At 38.5% G+C, this 22,883-nt stretch overlaps 1 protein-coding gene across 2 annotated transcripts in view; it reads right to left on the minus strand.

Moving 5' to 3' along the window:
• RANBP17 (RAN binding protein 17) overlaps window positions 1-22,883 on the minus strand; it is a 325,143-nt gene that overhangs the window by 62,218 nt on the left and 240,042 nt on the right. For both annotated transcript variants that reach the window (XM_046000975.1, XM_046000974.1), the window contains 4 exons: window positions 19,813-19,876; window positions 19,612-19,720; window positions 6,767-6,870; window positions 603-691 (listed from right to left, as the gene is read on the minus strand). In XM_046000975.1, coding sequence (XP_045856931.1) covers window positions 603-691; window positions 6,767-6,870; window positions 19,612-19,720; window positions 19,813-19,876 — 366 coding nt within the window. The remainder of the gene's footprint in view (window positions 1-602; window positions 692-6,766; window positions 6,871-19,611; window positions 19,721-19,812; window positions 19,877-22,883) is intronic.

A 22,883-nucleotide genomic window follows, 5' to 3' on the forward strand; every position in this document is an offset into this window, starting at 1 on the left:
CGTCTCATTCTTCTGTGAAGAGGTATTTCTGTGGGGGATGGTTGTTTGTTTCTTTGTTTATTTATGTTGTTCTCTGTACCAAGCCTTGGCAAAGGAAAATTCAGATTTTATACAAAAGGAAAAATCCTGACCATTTATTTCCCCTTTTTCATGTCCATTAAAATTTTCATGATGGTGAAAAAACTGTAGCATGATGAATTAAGCCTCTGAGAGATAAAATAACCTTCTCAGCCCTTCTAATTGAGATGGAGTAGAAATTCAAATCTGCTCGAAAATGCCAAATGGTAAGATTCATTGATCCTGAGTTAAAGATGTTAGCCTGATTATCCCTGCAATCCCTACATAAACAATCATTTGGGGATGTGATTTTTAAGTTGTCAATATTTAATGGCACCAAAAAGTGACCTCTCTGAGCTGGGTCTCCAAATGCTGTGCTCAGTTATCTGCACTGCTGCCACTGTGCTGTAATTTTTAGCTGATTACACATTAGTTCATTTAGCTTTGTTTCCTCTTCCCTACTGTGCCATACTATTAAACGAAAGCAAGGGGCCTGGCATCCCTCTGTGCACAGAGCTGGTATTGTCACAGTGTAATAAGGATACATCCAGTCAAACAGCATGGTGTAGCTGGTCTTTGTGTTCAGTGCAAAGGCAATCCCTCGAAGATCTCTTGCCAGCCCGATCAACATACGCTGTCAGTGGGAAAGAGACACAGTAATTGATTTTCACGTTAGCACAGAGCAGATGGAGTAATAATCAGGCAATAATGACCACATATCTGATTTTGATTCATTAGCTAAAATGTCTCGCTCGGATCCCTTTCTATAGAAAACCATAGACCCTTTTAAACAAACAGACCATCAAATCTGCTGACCAACCCGACTTCACTTCTTATAAATTGAGCTAAGTTATAATTCCAGTAGTTCAGGAACATTTGGATTCTTAATATACTTTGTTTCTGAATAATGCCAATTAGGGAGGAAAAAGCGGGGGCGGGGGAGATAAGGAGTGATAATTCCACAGAACAGAGATACTCAGGGTCCAGACATTATTTAATAACAGCAAATCTTAACCACACCGGCTTGCACACAATCGGTCCCACTTTGCAACCCAAAGAATATCTCTAGTCACTGAGGACAAAATAAAACTGGCCAGGTGACTTTGCTACCATGACATTCCGAGAAGGGCATTTGCATTCCCCAAGTAAGGAAAAGGAAAAGGTGTAGGGAAAAGAGATCTGTACTGGTCATTAGGAGACTTGAATTTGAGTCACAGCTCTGCTGCTTGACTGTTAAGACTTAAGGCAAGGCAATAACTTCCAGTCTCAGTTTTCTCATCTATAAAAGGGGCTACTATTGCCTCTTTCACAGAGGTACCGTGAGGAATAAATTTAATAAACTTATGTAAAAATGCCTAGCAAGAGCCCAACACGTAATAAATGTTCCATAAATATTTAGTTTTAGAGAGAGAGAAAAAGACAACTTGACTCTTAAATAAAAGAGATCTGCCTTGTACTCTGGACTCTTAATTAAGCTGTCCTTAGGATGATGCTCAGGAAGAGAAAAAGAAAACCCATGAACAGATGCTAGAATGTCAGAACAAAGAGCACAAATAAACATAATTGCAAAACAAGGGTGTGGGATAATTGAGATATGCAACTGTGATTTCTGAAGATACTGTTTCAGTACAAAGATTCTGCCAGGAAATGGGTTCTGAAGTCTTCTATCAGATTTTCTTTTCTTTTTCCTCACACATTGGTAAGAAATGAAAATCTCTTTATAGGAAGGCCTTTAAATGATCATCAAGGACTTGGAAGTGAATCTGAAGCCTCATCTTAATGGCTAAATAACATCTCGAAGTAAATTAACAGTCTGTCTGTCAGAAGTACCTGCAATTTCTGATCGTGCCCCAACCCGGTACCTAAAAGGTGACTCAATATAACCAGAAGTCATCATTTATAAAATATGTAGTTTCTAACCACCTAAGCGTTTCTGAATTTCTGAGTCTGTAAACCCTGAATTTCTTCTCTGCTTCTTTAAGTGACTCATTCTTTTTCCTTACATAATCTCACTGGTCCTTGTTAGTCTAGAATCGGCTTGCCTCCTTACAGTTCTCTCGTGTGACTTGCTATTTAAAAAAAAAAAAAAGCCATTTTGCCTTTTATGTAACCTATTTTCACCACCTGGAAACTGTTCCCCTCTTTTGCAGCTTTCCACGTTTCTCACAGCCTCTGGAACAAAATACCTCTTCTAAGAAGCCTTCTTGGAACAATCCCACTCTTGAGTATTTAGCTCTGCAGTCTTTCTAAGACAGTGGGCATTTTGGTCTACTTGTATTATGTAAACTTAAAGGTTACAGTAAGTCCCCACATATACATAAGGCACCAACGTTCAGCTCTAAACTGGTCAAGAGGAAATAGGGGTTTTACTTTCCTTGTCCTAGTGCAAAGAACTCTTAAAATATCTTTCGACTCTCTTCAATTCACAAAAAGGTTTAACATTTATTTATTTATTTTTAAAATATTTTTATTTATTTGACAGAGAGAAATCACAACTAGGCAGAGAGGCAGGCAGAGAGAGAGGAGGAAGCAGGCTCCCTGTGGAGCAGAGCGCCCGATGCAGGGCTTGATCCCAGGACTCTGGGATCATGATCCAAGACGAAGGCAGAGGCTTTAACCCACTGAGCCACCCAGGTGCCCCTTTAACATTTATTTTATCACAGATTTTTCTTCTTTAAAAGATGCCAAAATAATAAAATCTAAGTGCCTCGAATCTATGAAATTATATCACTGTTTAATTTCAGAATATGTTACTACAGAGCGGAGAAAGCATATAACAACCTAAGAACTGTGTGTTTTCAGTAGTTTTCACTGGACAGGAAAATGCGGTGTCCATGTGGATAAGAAACAGATTTCTTTCTTTCTTTTTTTAAAAGATTCCATTCATTTATTTGACAGACAGAGAACACAAGTAGGCAGAGAGGCAGGCAGAGAGAGAGAGGAGGAAGCAGGCTGTAAGCAGAGCGGAGAGCCCGATGCGGGGCTTGATCCCAGAACCCTGGGATCATGACCTGAGCCGAAGGCAGAGGCTTTAACCCACTGAGCCACCCAGGCACCCCAAGAAACAGATTTCTTAGGCTCAAACAGTATCTTGTATCTTACAGGAGCAAGAGAACTGTAATAGTCTATACAGATACTCAAACGACATGAAGGGAGTACTTTCTTGGTGGCCAAAACATACCCAGCTCTGATCTGGACAGGACGACTGCTACCTAACAGTTCAACTGGACTACTAAGCGGTCTCAGAGAGCCAGAGGCGGTCTGATTGATATTTAGGGAAGGAGGAGCCATGGCTCATCATCTCATTTAAGATAGTACAAAGGGGTTTATTTCAAAAGTTGCCCTTCTCCTACGGTTGGTCCACATTTGATTGATCCTATGTGTTCAGTGAGGCTGGTTTGGGGGGCCAGGTAGGTCTGGGGTATCTAATCTTAAGGATTCCTTCTGGATAGTTCGAGGAGAAACCGCTCAGTGCTTCAGTACGCCGCACGGTGAACAGTTGTCTATGTGCCAAGTGTGAGACGAATGGGCCGGGAAACAGCTGAAATGCGGCTCCTTCCACCCTGACCCCCAAAACAGGGTTTCTAATGGAAAGTCTGACAGACCCTTTACTGTAGTGGCACTACTGGGGGCAGCTATAATATTATCCTCATAATTCTACTATATAATAACAACAAAGAAAAAGAAGGTGAAGGGTCATTGTGCTTTGTCTTTAGAATTAAGATGGCTGTCTTCATCCTTACAGCATACTCTTAATTCTGGAGACACATCTTAATAACCTCTAAATAGTTCCAACAAAAGAGCCGTGTCAGAGGAATGAGCAGGCCCCAAGGTGTTTCAACTGGAGTGTTTTCATCTGCCTTTATTGCTCTATCCCTCTCCAGAATTAAGGCAATAACCTGTGATAAATTATTCAGGAACTGCTACAGGGATCAAAGCAAAATCATTCTGTTAAAGTGCTGTTTGCAACATTTGGCACTTAGTGCGAAAACTTTTAATGTGCGCATGCTGAAAATCAAGGATTTTAAATAATTTAACATTGTGGAGTTTTTACGAAGGGACTAAAGATAGCAGGTTCCTATTTAACTGCTCCTCTTCCTCCGAGAAGTTTTCATTCATTTTCCTTAAACTCGATGACGTCATGGCCAAATACAAAATGATGCACGAGTCAAGGGAGTAGTGGACTATATTTCACTATGGATACAATTATAGGGGGAACACACACACATTTTGAACAAATGCTTTGGAGCCAGGACCTGTCACAGCATTTTCTTTCTTTTTCCCTTTACTATGAGAGGAAAAACCCAAGACAAAAATTCAATGTTCTCTTCAATTTTATTAGGACTAAGTAAGAAAACAAAGCTATAAATTTAAGAGTTTTGCAGCATTTCCTCCCCTCACAACCATATTTCAATTTGGCAACATAGGTCCTTGCCGCTTCTGTTCATCCTGAAATCCGCATTTGAAAAATATCTATAAATAGGGAGTTAGAAAATGCTGGTAAGGGTTGCAAATTAAATGAATTTGGCAGTCCTGCGGCATTTTCATAGAGATATTTTAACAGCATCACCTCCTGTGGATTGGAATACTAAATACTTTATTGAAGAACAAAACAGAACTGTTTTTATCTCTAGTACTTGCAAAATGAAGTACCTGAGAGCACTTTTGCATGTATTATTTATTCATCATGATAGAAAAATAGCCGTAACCTAATAAATTACATTTAAAAGCATTTAGTGCAAAAGTTTTGTTTATGATAAAGCAACAGATTTAGTTCTTTATCGGTAGCTTAAAGCACCAAGTTTTCTTTATACAAATTAGACAGATGGTGCTTACAGTAGAATTTACTAAAGGTCTGTCACAACAAATGCAGCCAAGCTGCATATTTAATCACTGCAGAATCTTGTCTACCTGCAGCTGCCAACTGCTAATCCAATTTCCCTGATAAATGTGGCAAGAGACACGATCAGCAATAAAGAGCATCTAACTCCATTTTCCTGCAGGGCGTCTTTTGATGAACATTTAGGACGGAAGCACGGAGTGCACTGTGTGGCCTTGGTTCGTGGCAGCTGCATGCATTCTGAGGCACAGTTCTCAGGTTACTCACTTAATTCTGCCACTATCATTACGTTGCTATTGATCTCAGTAGCTGTTGCCTACACAGCATTACTCTAGATGAAGCTGAATCAGGCAGTTATCATGCATCAAACTTGCTCAAAAGCCTGGAGATTTCCCCTTAATTACTTGTGATTTTATTTGCAAATACCGTTAAAGTGTAATCAAGCAGTCACTTTCCAGGGTCGTTAAGAACTTGCTGGTTTAGGGATATATCACTGGAACTCCATTAAAAATGACTCTAGGAAGATGGTTTCTATCAAACTAGATGGGATTACATCAAAATGGCTTGGAGTATAATGAAATCTTCAAATGAGACAAATGTAATTTTTATAAAGATGGTGTTTTTCAACCTCACTGCTTCTTTCTGATATAAAGGGCACCGAGAGCCACCTTAAAGCTGCAAAGTTTTTGTGGGTCCTTCAGAATATTTGGAAGACCTCGAAAAAATACAGCTAACCTGAGTAGAAACTCTGGTGAAGAGTTTTCATGAGACGATGAACACAATGAAAATCCCTAAGATCCTTTTTGGTTTTAAAAAATTCCGAGTTTTAATATTCATTTCAAAACTCTATTTCAAAAGGTATCCCATTTGGCTAATTATTCTGGTAGAAGAATTACACTAAAATAATCATCAAAGGCTACCATTTTACTACCTGGCTTCTTACTGCTAATATATATATATTTAGGGAGAAGAGAGGCCATCAAAATGATGGTTAATGTTTTTGACTTATTCCAAATAATAATAAAATATGACTCCAGTATCACTTACCAAAGGTGCCTGCATCCTCTAGAGTACATTTATTAGTCTTTTAAAAATAATAATCAGTGTCTATCTGTTTAATATAGCCCAGACACATTATGATTTCAGAAGATGCTATTCCTATTTTGCAGATCTTGTGTTCCCCACCCCCCACATTAAAATATGGGACTGTTTTGTCACAAACAGCTTGCTACACTTAAGGATTTTACTAATAAAACATAATGTTGTCTTAGATATTATGACTGTTGCCACAGCTGAACTGACTTGTCAAATCAATCCTAATACGGCTCCCACAGGCACATAAAAACCTTATTTAGCTATCAGTTATCCTAATCACTTTGTTCAGTTTAAGAATGCAATACTTCAAGACCAGCTTCTATTTATACATATATGCCTAGCCATTTAATAAAGTCTTGATTTATATAAATTCTTGTTTAAAAAAATATTTAGAGATGTAGTGTTTTAGCATGTGTATGTGTGTGCATTCCTCCATATAAATATGTTGAGGCATACAGTGCAGGGTAGATGAGGGAATAGGGATGCTGAAAGTGGTGTACCCATGAGAAGTGTTCTTTTAAAGATACTAACTGCCTCAAGAGATAAATCATCTAATTGCAAACTGTCCAAAATCACACGCTGACCTCAAAGTCAATTTGTACAAGAAACTAAAGAAGTACTTACATGAAAAGTACAACTCAAAGACACGTACAACTGAAGAAGCAAGACGGATGAGGTACAGAGCACAAAGAAATATGCAGAAACCTCTTTGTGGATCTAGATATCCCAGAATGCGCAAAATTATCTTTTCGTCATGTTTAGGAACAAACCCACCTTTACATCTTCTTGTTTAAAGTTGTTGTTGAATATTTGTAAGACTGTTTCAAAAGAGACTGTAAGAGGCAGCATGAAATTCTCAAATTCATCTTCATCTTCGCCTATCAGAAAAACAAAAGGGTCACCACGGTTTAAAATGCATGCTATTGTCCATTAGCCTAGGCAGTGAGTGCTTCATTCAGGCTTAGAAATGCTCCCGGGAAGGGGTCAGGCTGCATCCACACTCTTGATGCATTCTGTACTTTGTTTGGCTCATTGAATATTCTGGTGTTTTGCCTTCTCTTTTGCACCAAATGAAATAGCAAAATTACTTATGAGCCTTTTTTTTTTCTGTCTCTTTATTGGATCAAACAGACTCATGCCCCAGGCATCTCAGCCCTTCAGTTCTTACTGCCCCCAGAGCTTCCCCCATGCCTCAAGGAAAGCCACTTTCAAAGCCTCAGAGACAGGGATCCTTTTTCCCCCTTCTCTTTAGGTGCCAAGGCCCTAAAGGGCTCACAGACTCAGGTGCCCAGATAGCTCTAAGTTATTATTCCCCTTTATTTATGTTCTTTTTTTTTTTTTTTTTTAACTAATTTGTTAAACAGATAGCAGGGAAACTTTTATCTGCCAAATAAGATGGGGTCCCTCATGGGTCATTTGGATTTTAAGTACATTCTCCATGGGTACACTTCCTCTTGCAGTAAGCTCCCTTTTCTTTATAGAAATGAGTCATTTTTTATTGTTTTTTTCCCCCTAGAAAGGTAGACTGCAGTCTCCTTAAGGATTCTATCAAAGCAGAATCCTCACCTCAAACATAGATATGCACAAATCACAATTTATTTATTTTTATTAAAAAATTTATATTTGAGTACAGTTGACAATGTTACATTAGTTTCAGGTATACAACATAACGATTCAACTTTATGTCATGCTCTGCTCACCCCAAGTGTAGCTACGATCTGTCACCACGCAATGCTATTACAGTATCATCGACTACATTCCCTAAGCTATGCTTTTATTCCTGTGACTTATTCATGCCATAACTGGAAGCCTGTATCTCCCAATCCCCTTCACTCATCTTGCCCATTCCCCTCACCTCCCTTCCCTCCAGCAACCATCAGTTTCTTCTCGGTATTTATATTCTGATTCTGCTTTTCATTTGTTTATCCATTTTTTTTTTTTTTTTACATTCCACCTGAGTAAAATCATATGGTATTTGTCTTTGTCTGACTTATTTCACTTAGCATAATACCTTCTAAGTCATTCATGTTGTCATGAATGGCAAGATCTCATCCTCTTTTATGGCTATGTAATATTTCATTGTGTGTGTGTGTACACATCACATCTTCCTTATCCATTCAGATTGCTTCCGTGTCTTAGCTACACAACTGACAATTTATATAGTATTCTTTTCATAAGGGGTAACTTAAAAAAAAACAAAACATTTTATTTATTTATTTAGAGTGAGCAGGGGGAGGGGCAGAGGGAGAGGGAGAGAATCTCAAGCTAACTCCATGCTGAGAATGTGGAGCTCAACGCGGCGCTCCATCTGATGACCCCAAGGTCATGAGCGGAGCCAAAATCAAGAGTTAGACATTCAACCAACTGAGCCACTCAGGAATCCCAAGGGGTTTCTTTTTTCTTTACTTTTAAAAAAGATTTTATTTATTTGAGAGAGAGCGAGCATGTGTGTGTGTGTGTGTGTGTGTGTGTGAGTGGGGGTAGGCAGAGAAGGAGAAGCAGACTCCCTGCTGAGCAGCAAGCCTAATGTGGGGCTCAATCCCAGGACCCGGAGATCATGGCTTGAGCTAAAGGCAGACAGTTTAACAGACTGAGCCACACAGGCGCCCCAAGGGGTTTCTTTTAAATAAGAGTTGGTTCTCTCCTTCATCCTATGCCATATGAATTGTGAGCCCCACCCCATAACACTTTCCTGAGGAAGAAATAGATAGAGACAGGTTAAGTGACTTACTCAAGGTAGCACACTTAGGAAGTGACACTATATAGTCCAGACCTCCTGATTTTGAGGCTATTAATTTTTAAATAGAGCATTAGAGAGGAAAAAAGATCTCAGAGAAGAGATCAGGGATTCTGAAGTTTGGTCCTTGACACAGCAACATCAGCATCACTTGGGAACTTAACCAGTTGTAAATTTCTGACTTCCATCTCAGAGCTACTGAATCAGAGAGAGTGGCGGTGGAGGTCTAGAAATTTGTTTTAAGAGGCCCTCCAGGTGATCCAGATGCATCCAAATATTTGAGAAACACCAGTCCGTACATCATTCTGCAGATAATACAGAAGGTTAATGGCACAATCAGGATCTTTAGACTCTCAAGGAGTGACTGATCTGGCTGACCCCGATCTTTTGTTATTTCTCTTTCCGCTTTAACATTATGCACTTTGTTTCCAGGGTCTAAAAGAATCAAGGATTTAGCTTTGTTCACAAAGAGATATCAAAGGGCCAATGAGTCTTTCCTGGTACGCTGTTCTAAACAAGGGTCTGATCTCCAGGTGAAGGGTAAAGCAGATCAGATTACAATCCCTGCTGCCAACTGGCTATGTAACCAAGCTATTCCTCTTAGCTACACCCTCTGTTTGCTGGTGAGAACATTAGAGACCTTTACGGAAGGCCTCACTTTTCCAAGCCCAAGTGAAACAGCGGCTCCCCCAATCTGAGCTAAGCTCACAGGCAAGTACTCTCGAAGGCCCCACCCCAAGCAACCCCCCTTCTCCCTGTGGGTTGCCACAGCACTTCATCTACTCTTCATAGTAGGAACACTGATCAGTCTGCCTCGAATTTGCAGATATAGCTAATAACACTAATAATAATGCTTCACATCACTCCCCCACTACCACCATCTGATGAGAGTTCCTGTGGGGATTAAATAAAGTAAAATTGATAATGTGTGTATGTAAACTATTAGATGTATCAACCTACACCGATAGTATCTTTGGCTTTGCTTCTGGAGAGCTGACACTCTGCATCTTTGCATTTCTAGGTGAAGGAGAATGATGTCGGCAGGTGAGGCTCAGCAATAAACAAAACCAGTGTCTGGCTCTGCCACTTATTGTTTAACTTCAGATATTCACTAATTATCCTGAGTCTCAGTTTTCTCATCCACAATATAAGGATAAAAATTCCATCTTTGTGAATAATGTTCTAACACATGAAAAACAGAAGATGCTCTATCAATAGTTGTGGTGGTGCTGGCATTACAGTATCAGCACCTAGAACAGTGCCTGGCATGTATTACACAAATACTGTATTTGAATGAAAATAAATGGGATATTTTTAAAAAATCCCTTATTTTCTTAACACCTGAATAATACAGTAGCTGACTGAAGTAGACATTATCAAATCCTTAAATATATAATATATACGTCATTATATTTAAACTATGTAGCCTTACTCTCCTAAGATAAAGTATCTTCTAAACATGGAATTATTAATAAGAACAGTGGTAACAATCACTGAAAGTGGATAAGGGTACAGGAAAGAGTGGATGCTTTGAAGTTTCTAGGCTCAAATCCCGGCTCTGCTACTTGTTAGCAAAATTCTGGTTTCGGATAAATGACAGCCATTAACATTTTTGTTGTTTTGAGCTTTATATGGATCTAGAGAAGTGATCACAGGGATCAAATAAAGTGTGACCCTTCCTTTGGGAGCAGAGCTTTCCCAAGGTAAGGATATTTAATCAGAACAAAGACAAATTCAGGATTTTACCATTCAACTGTTCACTCAATACCCAGAGCTATGGATCAAAAAACTTCCTGACTCATCTCTTTCCTCAATCAAAGTTTGAGGTATGGGGTAATCAAGACACGGAAAACAATCCACCAAAATGAGCAGGGAGAAGTCAAAGAGCATGTGCTGAAGACAGGAATGTGAACAGCATTTCTACTTTAATGTCATATCGTCAGAGGCCTTCCCTGACCTCTCTACCTAAAACATTACTGCAAAACTCACCCCTGACCCCCACCCGCTTTCCACTCCCATAACCTCCTTTACTTTTCTTATGGGACTTACTGTGTACATAGTCACATATGTATTCATGGTCTTCCCTAATAGAATGTAAGCTCCCTGGTGAAGCAACTTTGTCTGTTTTGATCATGACTACATCCTCAGAGCCTAGACTATGGTCTGGCATTCAAGAAATAGTTGTGGGGTGATGGAATAACAACAGTTATTTCCTGAGTGCTTACTAAGTGAAGGCAATGAATTTAATACTTGATTTACTTAACAGACACCCATGTAGTCGTTCCTGGGTTCCAAGCACTGCTGCAAGTCATTAATGGTTCCAACAATGCTATGGAGTTGTATGACGACTTCCTCCACATCACATGCAGACAGAGAGGCTCACTTAACCAGAGGGTTAAGCAGTTTGCCCAACAGCCTTGGGCTGATAAGTGTCAGTGGACTCAGATCCCCAATTCCATTGGCTTTCCTTCCAGCTCATGTTCTTCCCCCTGTCTCCACGGTGGCAGGGAGTAGGCGGGGAGGTATCAGAGGCAGGCACTGAAGTCAGGGTTACAGAATCTTGAGTTTAGAGCCGCATGAAGTTAGAAGAGGTTGAAGAACAATCAGATTGGTTCTGGTAGGGAGAAAGGGATTCCTCGGCGATCATTTGAGTTTAAGATAGGCAAATGAGATACACTGGGGCATTATTTCTACAAAAGTGTTTATGTTTCAGTTAGCCCTGTTCCTCTCTTACTGCAGGGTAATACGTTGTATTATCTAAGCCAGAAAACTGGCCATTTTTCTTTATATCATGCAAACAAACTCTGTAAAACATTTATTAGAGATTTTTTCCTTATTTGTGTTACTCCTAGAGGTATCAATTACTGCTTCTGATAGGAAAGGAGAAAACATGAGTTTGCTCTCTTACAACTTCATATTCAATTATGCAGTCATATATTTAGAATGCCAAATGTATATGTGACCATTTTATAAATAATAATTGAAGCTGCTCATTTTTTTTCTGACCAGGGCCCAGAAATCAGTATGATTTGAAGGTGAAGTGCCAATTTACAGAGTAATATTTTCACCGGCATCAGGAAAAGTAAATATTAATGGGAGACTGTTGCAGTTCTCAGTCATGCATAATAAAAACGATAAATTCTTCAGCTTTTCAGTAAAAGCCAAATCTAATCCCCTCTACTGGATTTCTGAGGATCTGATTCAACAGGAAGTTATTCACTTTAGGAGCTCCAATTTCTTTTCCTTCAGAGAAGTCACATTAAAATACTAACGGTGGGGCACCTGGGTGGCTCCATGGGTTAAGCCTCTGCCTTCGGCCCAGGTCATGATCTCGGTCCTGGGATCGAGCCCCGCATCGGGCTCTCTGCTCAGCAGGGAGCCTGCTTCTCTGCCTGCCTCTCAGTCTACTTGTGATCTCTCTCTCTCTCTCTCTCAAATAAATAAATAAAAAAAAATTAAAATACTAATGGTAACCTTTTTAGTATACTGGCTCTTGGGTATGCTATTTTTAAGACACTTCGTTTGTTGTTTTATACAATTTGAGGCCTTGAGTGGTGGGCGTGGTGGGCGTGTAAACTGGTGCAGTCAGTGTCATACGATGCAGCCACTGTAGAAAACAGTTTGGCAGATAATCAAAAAGTTAAACATAGAATTGCCATTTGATTCACCAATTTTACTTCCAGGTATACACCTGAGAGAATTCAAAGGGCATGTCCACACAAAAACTTACAGATAGATGTTCATACCAGCTTTATCATCACAGCCAAAAGGTGAAAACCCAACTGTTCAAACAAAATGTGATACAGCCATACAATGGAGTATTAGCCATAAAAACGAATGAAGTACTGAGACATGGTAAACTATGAATAAGCCTTGAAAATGTTATGCTACGTGAAAGAAAACAGACACAAGGGCCACATATTACATCAGTCTGTTTAGATGAAATTTCTAGAATGGGCAAATTCATAGAGACAGAAAGTAGATTAGTGGTTACCAGGGGCCGGGGTCAGGGGAAGTAAGAAATAACTACTTTAAGATACAGGATTTCTTTCTGGGGTGATGAAAATATTCTGGAATTAGATAATGGTGATGATTGTATAGCCTTGTGAATATTCTGACTGTACTAAATACCACTGAACTTATACTTTAACAGTGTGAATTTTATGGCATGTGAATCTCAAAACAAACAAACAAACAAACAAACCACCAAAACCCCACCATAAAACAACAAAAAACCACCATCAAGAAAATTCTCTCCATCTTTAGAAGTATGCACAACAGGAAACTTCTCATTTCCTCAAATTCAAATGCAAACTGAGGTTGGATTACTGGGGACCTGGGAGAGTAGTCAGGGAGAAGTTAATAGTACAAATAATTATGATAATAATAAATGATGGTAGCCAACAGGTACTGAGGATTTATTATATGGTAACTATTGTGTGAAATACTTTGGTATTAGTGATAGGTTAGTATGATAGGCAGAATTATGGCCCCCAAAGATGCCCAAGTCCTAATGCTTGGAATCTGTGAATATGTCAGGTTATAAACAAAGGGTAATTGAGGTTGTTAATTATCTTTAAAATAGAAGATTATCCTGGGTTATCCAGATGGGTCCAAGGTAATCACAGAGGTCCTGAAAGTGTTAGAGAAAAGTAGACAGGGAACACCAGAGAGACGGCAGCCTAAGGACTTGACCTGGTGTTGCTGGTGTAAGGGGGCCATGAGCCAAGGAAAGCAGGTGGCACGTAAGTTGCAAAAGCAAGGGAGCAGAGTCTTCCTCAGGGCCCCAGAGAGGAATGATGCCCTGCCGACTCCTTGATTTCAGCTGACCAAGACCCATTTTGGACTTCTGACCTCCAGAATTGTAAAATCATAAATCTGTAATATTTAAGCCATTAAATTCGCAGTAATTTGTAATGGGAGTAATAGGTAACTAATATAATTAGTAAAGGTCAGATCTAACGTTATGAAGCTCTCTGTTCCAAACTACAAAGAATTAAGAGCGGAGGCAAACAAGAAGATACAGAGGCAGACGAGTAAGGAAAATAACTTAAAACCACACACCAATGAGTCCTATCAAAAGAGCCAGTGACCTCTGCAGGCCTGGGCCTGTGCCATCTGCTGTTCCCCGGTGCTTCACTGGGATAGCACTTCTCCAGTTCTATTAGAATAAGTCTTGAGGAAGATGCTTAGCTAGAAGGTGCTACCATGGGCCAACATTTAGTTTTCCTTTCAGTTTTCCCCTACACAGCCTAGGAGGTGTAGCTGGCTGTTACAGGACCACGGCTTCAAGGAGGACAGGCTGCTGTATGACCTGACAGGAAGTGTCATCAGCTTCCGCTCCTGTAAGAAAATAATAGCCCAAGTGCTGAAGACAGAGTAGCTGTATTAAAGGTAGTGAACTTGCCTCATTTTGAGGTCCTGGTGTCAGTCTGTGCCCCTGATTGTATATCCAATAAATATTTCTGTCTTAATTAATACATACTGAGTACTTGTTTTGTGATAGGAATTGTTCCAGGCCTTTTCACACCTCTTTCTCTTATTTAAAGCACGTAACAATTCTTTAAGATAGATATCTCCATTTCATAGATGAGAAAATTGAGGCTCCCTTTCATTCCTCTCCCTAGGGAACTAGAATGTTTATTTTAGTTCGCAGAAGAAAAATACACTGCCCATTGCTGACCCTTGTACTCCTTTTCTAGGAAACCCACCCCGAAAAGTTTCATCCCTAAAGCATCTCGTTCCTTGGGGTGCTCTAGACTCTCTACCCTCAAAACCAGGTAAGTTATTAAAACAGGATCTGGACTTAATGGGCTGCTTTCTGCCTACAGGGCCGGCTAATTAGTCTTAATTATCTCATTATAGATTCTAAGTATTTCCAGCTGCTTCTTTACCCCTTATTGCCCAGTCCCCCCACCCCCCAAGTCTATTTTCCAGATCGTCTCTGCCAAGTCATGGACACAGGTGATATATTGATGTATTCTTCTTATCTATCAGAACATTAGTTATTTCTGATCAAGCTTCTCACTTGCTAAACCCTTCTGGGAAATCTACCTCTGTGTTCTTTTTATCCATGAGAATAAATATGCTTTGGCCAATTATCAGGACATGAGGACAAATTTTAAAAACTACATTTGATTTTCACTGACAAAAGGACCATAATATACCTATATAGGGCAAATAATAAACATTAATCTATCTGGTTATTTGATAGAAGCTTGGAAAGTAATCCCTTCTCCCTTCTCATTACCCTCAAGCCTCAAATCAATTATTCAGTACAAACAGTTCAAATATAAATAAAAAAGAAAAAGTTACCTTTCCTAATTGGTTGAGAATATGAAAGGTGAAGTAACAGTGTAGTTAGTACAAGTGAATAAGAATGTGCGGTCACAGGGCTAGAGGTTATATCGCTGATCTTGGGAAAGTCATTTAGTCTCTCTGAACCTCACCTTTCTAACAGATAAGCAATGCAATAAAACCTATTTCACATGTGTTGTTGTGAGGATCAAACAGCATAATGTATGTGACAGTGATCTGCAGACTATAAATTTATAAACAAATGTTAGTTATTAATAATAAAGAAAAGGAAATTTCCTTCCTCTGTATATTTTTACTTTTATCATTAGTACCTATTTCTAGAATACTCTTCCCTTTTTATTTAACTCATTTACTTTTTATTTAAAATTTCTCAAATTTAAGCTAGGAATATCTTCAGGTGCCAATTATCTATTGAAAGCCATAAAGGTAGGTAAGTATTATGGCACACACCTCCCTAAAGAGAAAATACCTCTTAATGTTTATAAATAACATTTTAATATTAACAATCCCTTGATCATTACAAGATATGACTTTTTCTTAGAGTTTGAGTATCTAGGGAAAGCACTGCTTTATGCAGTATGCAATTTCCAGATCCTATCAACATGCTTCTCATCTGAGTAGTTCAAGATAAGGTGCAGTCATAAAAAGGCCAAGAAAAGCAACTGTTAGCGATACCAAGGAAAAACAATTCTAATGACACTGAGTAATTCTAAGTTTATGGTTGGTAAAAACTTAATTTGCAATGAATAATATTCAGTTCTCCACAAAACAGAATGTTGTTGTAGTTCTTTTCCACACTTCCCCTTCTCCAATATTTGTCAACTGAATTCACCTCTATTCAAATTAAACAAAATAGAAGGTTTTATTTATTCAAGTATTTTATACTGAACAGCTCCCTGGAGGGTCTCCATTTACTGGCTTGGGTAATATTATCTTTCCTTTAGTTTATTAGATTGACAAAGTTAATTTAAAAATAACCTAGGGAACTTTAAGTGATTCTTGGAAGGGCTAACATGCATGCATGTATGGATGGCCACCTATTTTCTTCTGTATGTATGTTATCTTGCAAAGAGAGTTTTTGCATCAATTTTTATAATTTCTTAGAATACAGAAATACATGGCCAACATTAAATACCATCATTCTGATGATGAAATGCTTTCAATTCTCTTCTTTATACAAGTGAACATTTCATCTAGTGTAGCCAAGGAGCAATTTGATAAAATGGTACAACTGTTTATTGCCAAAAAACCCCCATTTTCATCTGAAATACAACCTGGGGCACATAGCATCTAATTAAATTCATACAGAGTACAAATAATTGACTAGAAACCAAAATGGATTTCAAAGTAAACACCAATTAATGTGACACCCAATTTCTTTCCCCTTTTCTAATCACTCCAGTGTGCACGTATGGCTCATACACAACGTACTCAGTTTAGTTTGCTGGATTCAATTAGAATATGCTTTATATCTCTGTCCAAGACTTACATCCCGAGTTTTGCAAGCAGGTTGCTGAGGGGTTTTTCTATTTGATTAAAAAAAAAATCAGTGATATAAAAGTTCTTCCTTAATTTTCTTTAATTTGAGAAGAATTCTCACTACCTAATATTTTTACTTCTTTCACTTAATACATGGATCTGTGCTTCTTTTGACAACAGCACCATCTCTTTTTTCCTTGTTTCCATGACAGTGAATACACAATAGAAAACTATAAAGCCACACATACAGGAACTCTGGCAGCAACGTTCCAGTCAACCTAGTTTGTGAGACAAGGTTTCAAATAATAAAACTGTGTTCAGCAACACTCAACAAATGATCATCTATGAAGTAATAACACTTTGAACAGAGAGCAATAAGCGATTAATCGAGCACAAGAGTGGCCACGTGTAGATGATCACTTGTGAAAGTAGTCAGCCTCTTGATTTGTTTTGTCTTGGAGAGGCCAACGATCAAAGCTACTCCCAGAAAGAACCTGGCAGGAATTGCTGATTCTAGGAACCATGATGATGGCATCTTGGCTGTAATATACTTACGTGCCATTCATTCATTCACTAAATATTTACTGAGCACCTACAAGGTAGCAACAGGAGATTGGCTCTAGAAAACATGAAGAAGGCAGAGTCCATGCTGTGAAGGAGCTCAGTATATTTTGGGAAGAAGAGCAGCTCTGGCTCTTCACCAGAAATAGAAGCTCTGGTAATATATACCACAAACTGTCCCCTGATGCTTACAGTATATATTTAGTTATTTCAAAAAGTGAAAACCACTAATAAATAAAGACTTCTTTTCAAGCAATGTAAAAGTTCCATGACTGTAGTTGCCATTGTTTTTAACTTTATCCATACCCAAACTCAATTTCCTCGTACTGAGTGCCTACCACATACCAGGCCCTTCCACACAGTTGGTTTCCATCTCTCCCGAGCTATCCAAGATGTGTTTGCAACATAACGGAGATTGACCTTTCTAAAAAATGCTGTGAACTAAAAAAATATCAACTTATACTCTATATTGTTATGGGTTAAGTAATTCAAAGGAACCTAACCTTGAGAAACCTAATAAAATCCTTTCTCAGTTATTCAAGTTTATATATTTTCCTTCAGCTTCTCATACCTCACAGTTTACGTTAAACGATGCTAAATAGAAGTAGTTTTCAAAATGGCAGGGTCTTTCTGGGCACCGTCGTGACTCTCAGTTATCATCACCATGAGAAGTATCATCATCATGAGAAGCCCATCACCATGGGCGTGCTATGAATACCAGTAGTGCTGTCTGTTGTTTAGGCTCCCATGGATTTATGGAAGGTTCTTTGGTCTATGATGACTATATGAGAAAGGATCTTGACCCATTCCATTTCCAGGTCCTGAAAACGTGTGTGACATGAACTTATTGCTAGGAAATCTCCTCCATCTTGTCCTCTAGTTTTGGTCTTCTCAGTCTGATGGGGTCATTAAAGGAGCATTTTTTAAGGCTTTAGGAAATAAATTCGGTCTAGACACAGTCTTCTTTAAAGCTTGGACAACTGGGAGGAAAGCGAAAGGGCAAGCTCCTTGAGGGCAGGGGCCTGTATACCCGGCTGGTTTCTGTCCTGCCCTCAGAGCTCACAGCACAGTGTGTTCTCTAAATGATTATTGAGGACAGTGACAAAGAGTCGGGCTGCTCCTCTTCTCTCTGATGCAGCAGCCAAGAGGTAATACAGGGCAGGGTGCAGTATGCAAAGCTGTCACTCAGATCTCCCACTTGCCTAAGGTAGCAGATGATTGGGTTTTGCATGCCTGGTTTACACTCTTCAAATATTTATAGACAGTTCTCTTTGCCTCAAGCCCTAGTTGTCACTTAGCCAAGTTATACATACATGGTTCTTTTAATCTTTCTTTAGAAATCAATCCCACCAAGCCCCTTAATCATTCTAGATGCATTTCTCTCAACTTTTGGCTGTTTGTCTCTCTCGTAATTTATTCTGTTGAAATGCATGAAAATAATACAGATGTGGAACAGGGGGCAGTTCAGTCACCTTTCTCCTACAAGGAGCAATGTCTTTTATGTGCAAAAGAAAATTATTTATCCTTTTTCCTTTTGTATGATCATGTTTAAAAAATTCACATTTAGGTTGATGGATCAATCAATAAATTACAAGAAAAAGGATGAAAAAAAGTACCATCACTATCATATTCTCTAAGGATGATATATTGTCATTGATTGAACTCTTGTGTCTATAAACTGATTAATTTAACCTTCAGTATTCAAACACAGGGGGAAAATGGGAACCCTGAATAATATGGTCGCCACCAAGAGGCTTAAGTGCCCATCCTCAGGTACTGTCTACCTGTGGATATGTCTAGCTAAGCCTTTCAGTGGAAGACATTTTTAAAGAAGCTGTATTATTTCCAATTAGAAAAGCTAACACCTTAAAAAAATTTAAATAATCAAAAATGAGAAAAAGTCACCTATAGTTCACTACCACAAAACAACATTTAACATTTTTAAAGAATTTCATTTAAGTCTTTTTTGGATGCATTCTGCACCCACACCCCAGGCACACTCATATCATTTGCACAGTTTAACATCTAGCTTTTTCACTTAATATTATAAAATTTCACATATTATACTATCTTCAAATCCCAATTTTAATGAGGACAGACTACTCCATCAAGTAAGTAGATGTGCTGTAATTTTACAATTCCCTATTGCTGGATATTTACATCATTTCCATTTTTTCTCTAGATTAAATGTCATTACAAAGAAAAATCTTTGTGTGTAAAGCTTATCAGTATTGAGGACTGCTCCTAGATTCATAGCAGTAAAATTAATGGATCAAGGGATACCCAGAAAACCCTGAGGTAAAGAATTAATGCAGGTTCTATTCAAAGTGAAAAATACCACTTTAAATACAAAGATTTGTCTTTTGGCTCTGATGCCCAAATCATAGAGAGCTGCAGAAAACTGTCGAAGATGGCAAGTTCTAGTAACTTAAATATGGTCCTCACTAACAGTCTGCTCTTTTAACTGCACAAGTAAACTGTTGAGCCCTTCTTAATCAAGTTAAGAATCAATTCTTCACCTTACCTAGATCTACCATCAGAAGGCGAGTGAGGGCAGTGTAGAAGATGGTTCGGCACCTGAAGTCACTGACACTGTAATTGTCACTGATTCCAAGGAAGGGAAAGTGTTCACTCTATTGAAAGCAAAAGGGCATCCAAAGTTACTAACGCTTTACCTAAACTACCCAGAAAATCCTAGTCACGAATGAAAGGAAGTAAGACTTACCGTGTGGTTTTTTAGCATGAATTTCACGGCATCTATCTTCACAAGTTTTTTTAAAAGGATATAGGTAATAGAAGTTAAGGAATCTGGGGAAATATAATTGTCTTATCATAGATAATATATCACAAAATAACAATGAATTATAATGGCATCGATTTCTATTTATGAAGAATCAATATTATTTCTAAAGAGTATTGCTACAGAAATGTCTTTCATTCTGTTAAGAATGATAATCCATTATTAACCAGTGCAATTACTTTTCCTATCTTATACATATTCTAGTTATGGAAAGGAAAAATGAATTTTATAATTAAGACAAAAACTTCTTTACTATTAAAGTCTTGATAGTAGAAAATTAAAACTGACCCTTTTTACATTTTGGATATAACTTGAGAACTTCTTTTCACTTAATATTATTTCATAAAAAATAATTATAAAAGACTCATAACAGACAATCCAGAAAGAGAAAATTGTTCAATTCTAAGAAACAATGAGCCCAGTTAGAAATCTGAGGAAATTCTGCTTTAGATGAAGAAGATCAGAATAAAATTAGATGCAGCTGACTGCATGTCATCAAATGTTGAAGGGCAGGCTTAAATGACCCAATATTTCTCAAGACCCTATTAGGTGTTAAGGTTCATTCACCTAATCTTCACAATTAGCTTGTTAAATATCATTTCTTATTTCTAATCCATAGATAAGAAAACCAAAGTTCAGAGAAAGTAAGTTACTTGCCCATGATTACTGTGGAGTACAATGAAAAAAGGAAAAATTTATTTTTACTGTGGACTACAATGCCGTGATCTGAACTGAGGTTTGACTACAGAGGCCATGTTCTTTCTACTGGGCCACATTGCCACCTGAACAGTTCAGCCCAGGAGGGGAGTAAAGTTGAGAAATGATAAACATCAGTGCAAGGCCTAAATGATTTCCGGTCAGTGCTGCCATCAAAGAATGGCTGATGTGTTTCTAAGAACATCCACTGAGTATACAAACACCCTCCTCTCTTACTTAGTCATTCAGGTGTCGGTGTAAAAGAGCAGAAAAAACAATGAACCTGAGCCAGGAAAGCTGGGCTTTCAGCTTGACTACTCCATTCGATCAGTTGGATGAGTCTGAGTACTATACTCAGATCCTCTGAGCCTTAGTTTCCCTCTCCAACAAACGACACTCATGCTATCTTCTAGGATTGTTGCGAGGCTCAGAGGAGGCAAACGTCTTCTCCAGGGAGGAAGACACAAAGATTCAGAGAAGTAACACATACAGAATGTTTGCTATTCACAGGGTTAATTCTCACAAGCCCATGGGGGTAGGTAGATCACTTCCGGTTTTCTGACGAAGAAACAAATTCAAAAAAATTAAATAAAACTTTCCAAAAGACAAAGGGTATAATTCAGATTCAAGGCCCTCTGACTCAAGCAACCATTCCAGCTGCATGTTAAGCATGTGTGTCTGGCTCACCTCCATATGAAGGCTGCAAGCCTTCCACGGGCAGGGGCCACACCCATGCGTTTCCTCAGTGCACTGCTCTCAGGGGGTGCTCAGTGCACTGTGTTTTTCTGGCACGCTGAAGGGGAACAGGATCAGGGGATGATAGGCGGGAGGTCTCTCCCTGCGTACAAAGATGAGATCTGATGATTTATTCCCAGTATAAATCACTGAGCAGAGGAACTGCCACTCAAACTTCACTCAGTTAAACAGGGGTGGGGATCAATAAACTAAGACATATCTTAAGTAATTACCAAATACAATTCTCCTGGAATTGCAAAGTTAAAAGTGACAGGGTCTATGGGTAATAAGAATGCTGCCATTAATAGGAATCTTCCTGTCAGTGCTACTAATAAACAGCAAGTCATGTTTTGACAATGGAATATTTATGGTAGCAATAAACAGAACATTCGCAGGAAGAATCTCATCTGCCAAAGACACATTTTCTGTAGAACTGCATCTGTGCACTTTGTATCAAGGCCAGCTTCACTGCCTTTTAATTACATTCTAAAGCAAAAAAAAAAAAAAAAAAAAAGATTAAGAATAAATTTTTACTTTTTTCAATAAAGAAATAAATGAGAATTCATCTGATTATTTATATTCCCTTACAGGAATTTAACTCAAAGCTATTACGGTCCTTAAGAGAGTATGTAATGTTTTTTTAAAAAGCAAATGGATACATCATATTTATAGTCTTTTTACTTTCATCGTGTACTTTTCGAAGAGACTCAGGTTCTCAGAAGAAGCACCACTTTCGTTGGGTGGGAACATTTTAGTTGCGTGGCAGGACTAGGTCAGATTCCAGAGGCTTGTCTGGAACAACGGCTCACAGGGAACATAGTAATGGTGGCTGACATGACAGCACCAGTAGTAGGAGCCTACAGCAGTAAGAGAATTTAGTGAAAGTCATGCATGGAACATGTAAATGGCAGGGCTAAGGTTCAAATTCAGGTCTGTCAGACTCAACACCAAAAGCTCTTTTCATTAGGTTGCATCATATCCATTTGATTTTAAAGAGGCCAGTGACTTTACAGAGATGACTAGTTTTTTTGAGACACAACAGAAACTGAAATTCTGGGTCCCAGAAAAAACAGGGAAACTCTTCTTTTAAGAGGCATCATCATTAATGAGCCTTCATCACATCTAGGACAGAGCATACTCCTAGCCGGGTTGACAGTAACACACTAAACAAAATCCCTAGGAAATTCCCCTTTGTATCCATGTAGTTATGAAAACAGAGGAAGGTGGGCATGGTTTTACTGATAGTTAACACAACAAATGAAGAAAGGAAAGAAAAAGTCAAGACAAATGGTGTACCTGTCAGATGCTGGAAAGTTTTAAAAATGTGTACCTGCGGTGAAAAGGAAACCTAAATTGAGTAGGCATACAAAATTCACTAAGCACCAGAAGTAGATGATACACTGATCTAAGCAATTATTTAAAAACCATACATGTTTACAAATAGTTTTTGCAGACAGAATTGGATCTTGATGATAGAAGAAAGTTCACAGATATGTTAGATTTTGGATGACATGACATGACAATGACATGTTGGAAATTACTATACGTACAAAGTCTAATTACTG

This window comes from Meles meles, chromosome 3, assembly GCF_922984935.1.
Source record: "Meles meles chromosome 3, mMelMel3.1 paternal haplotype, whole genome shotgun sequence".
Lineage (NCBI taxonomy): Eukaryota > Metazoa > Chordata > Mammalia > Carnivora > Mustelidae > Meles > Meles meles.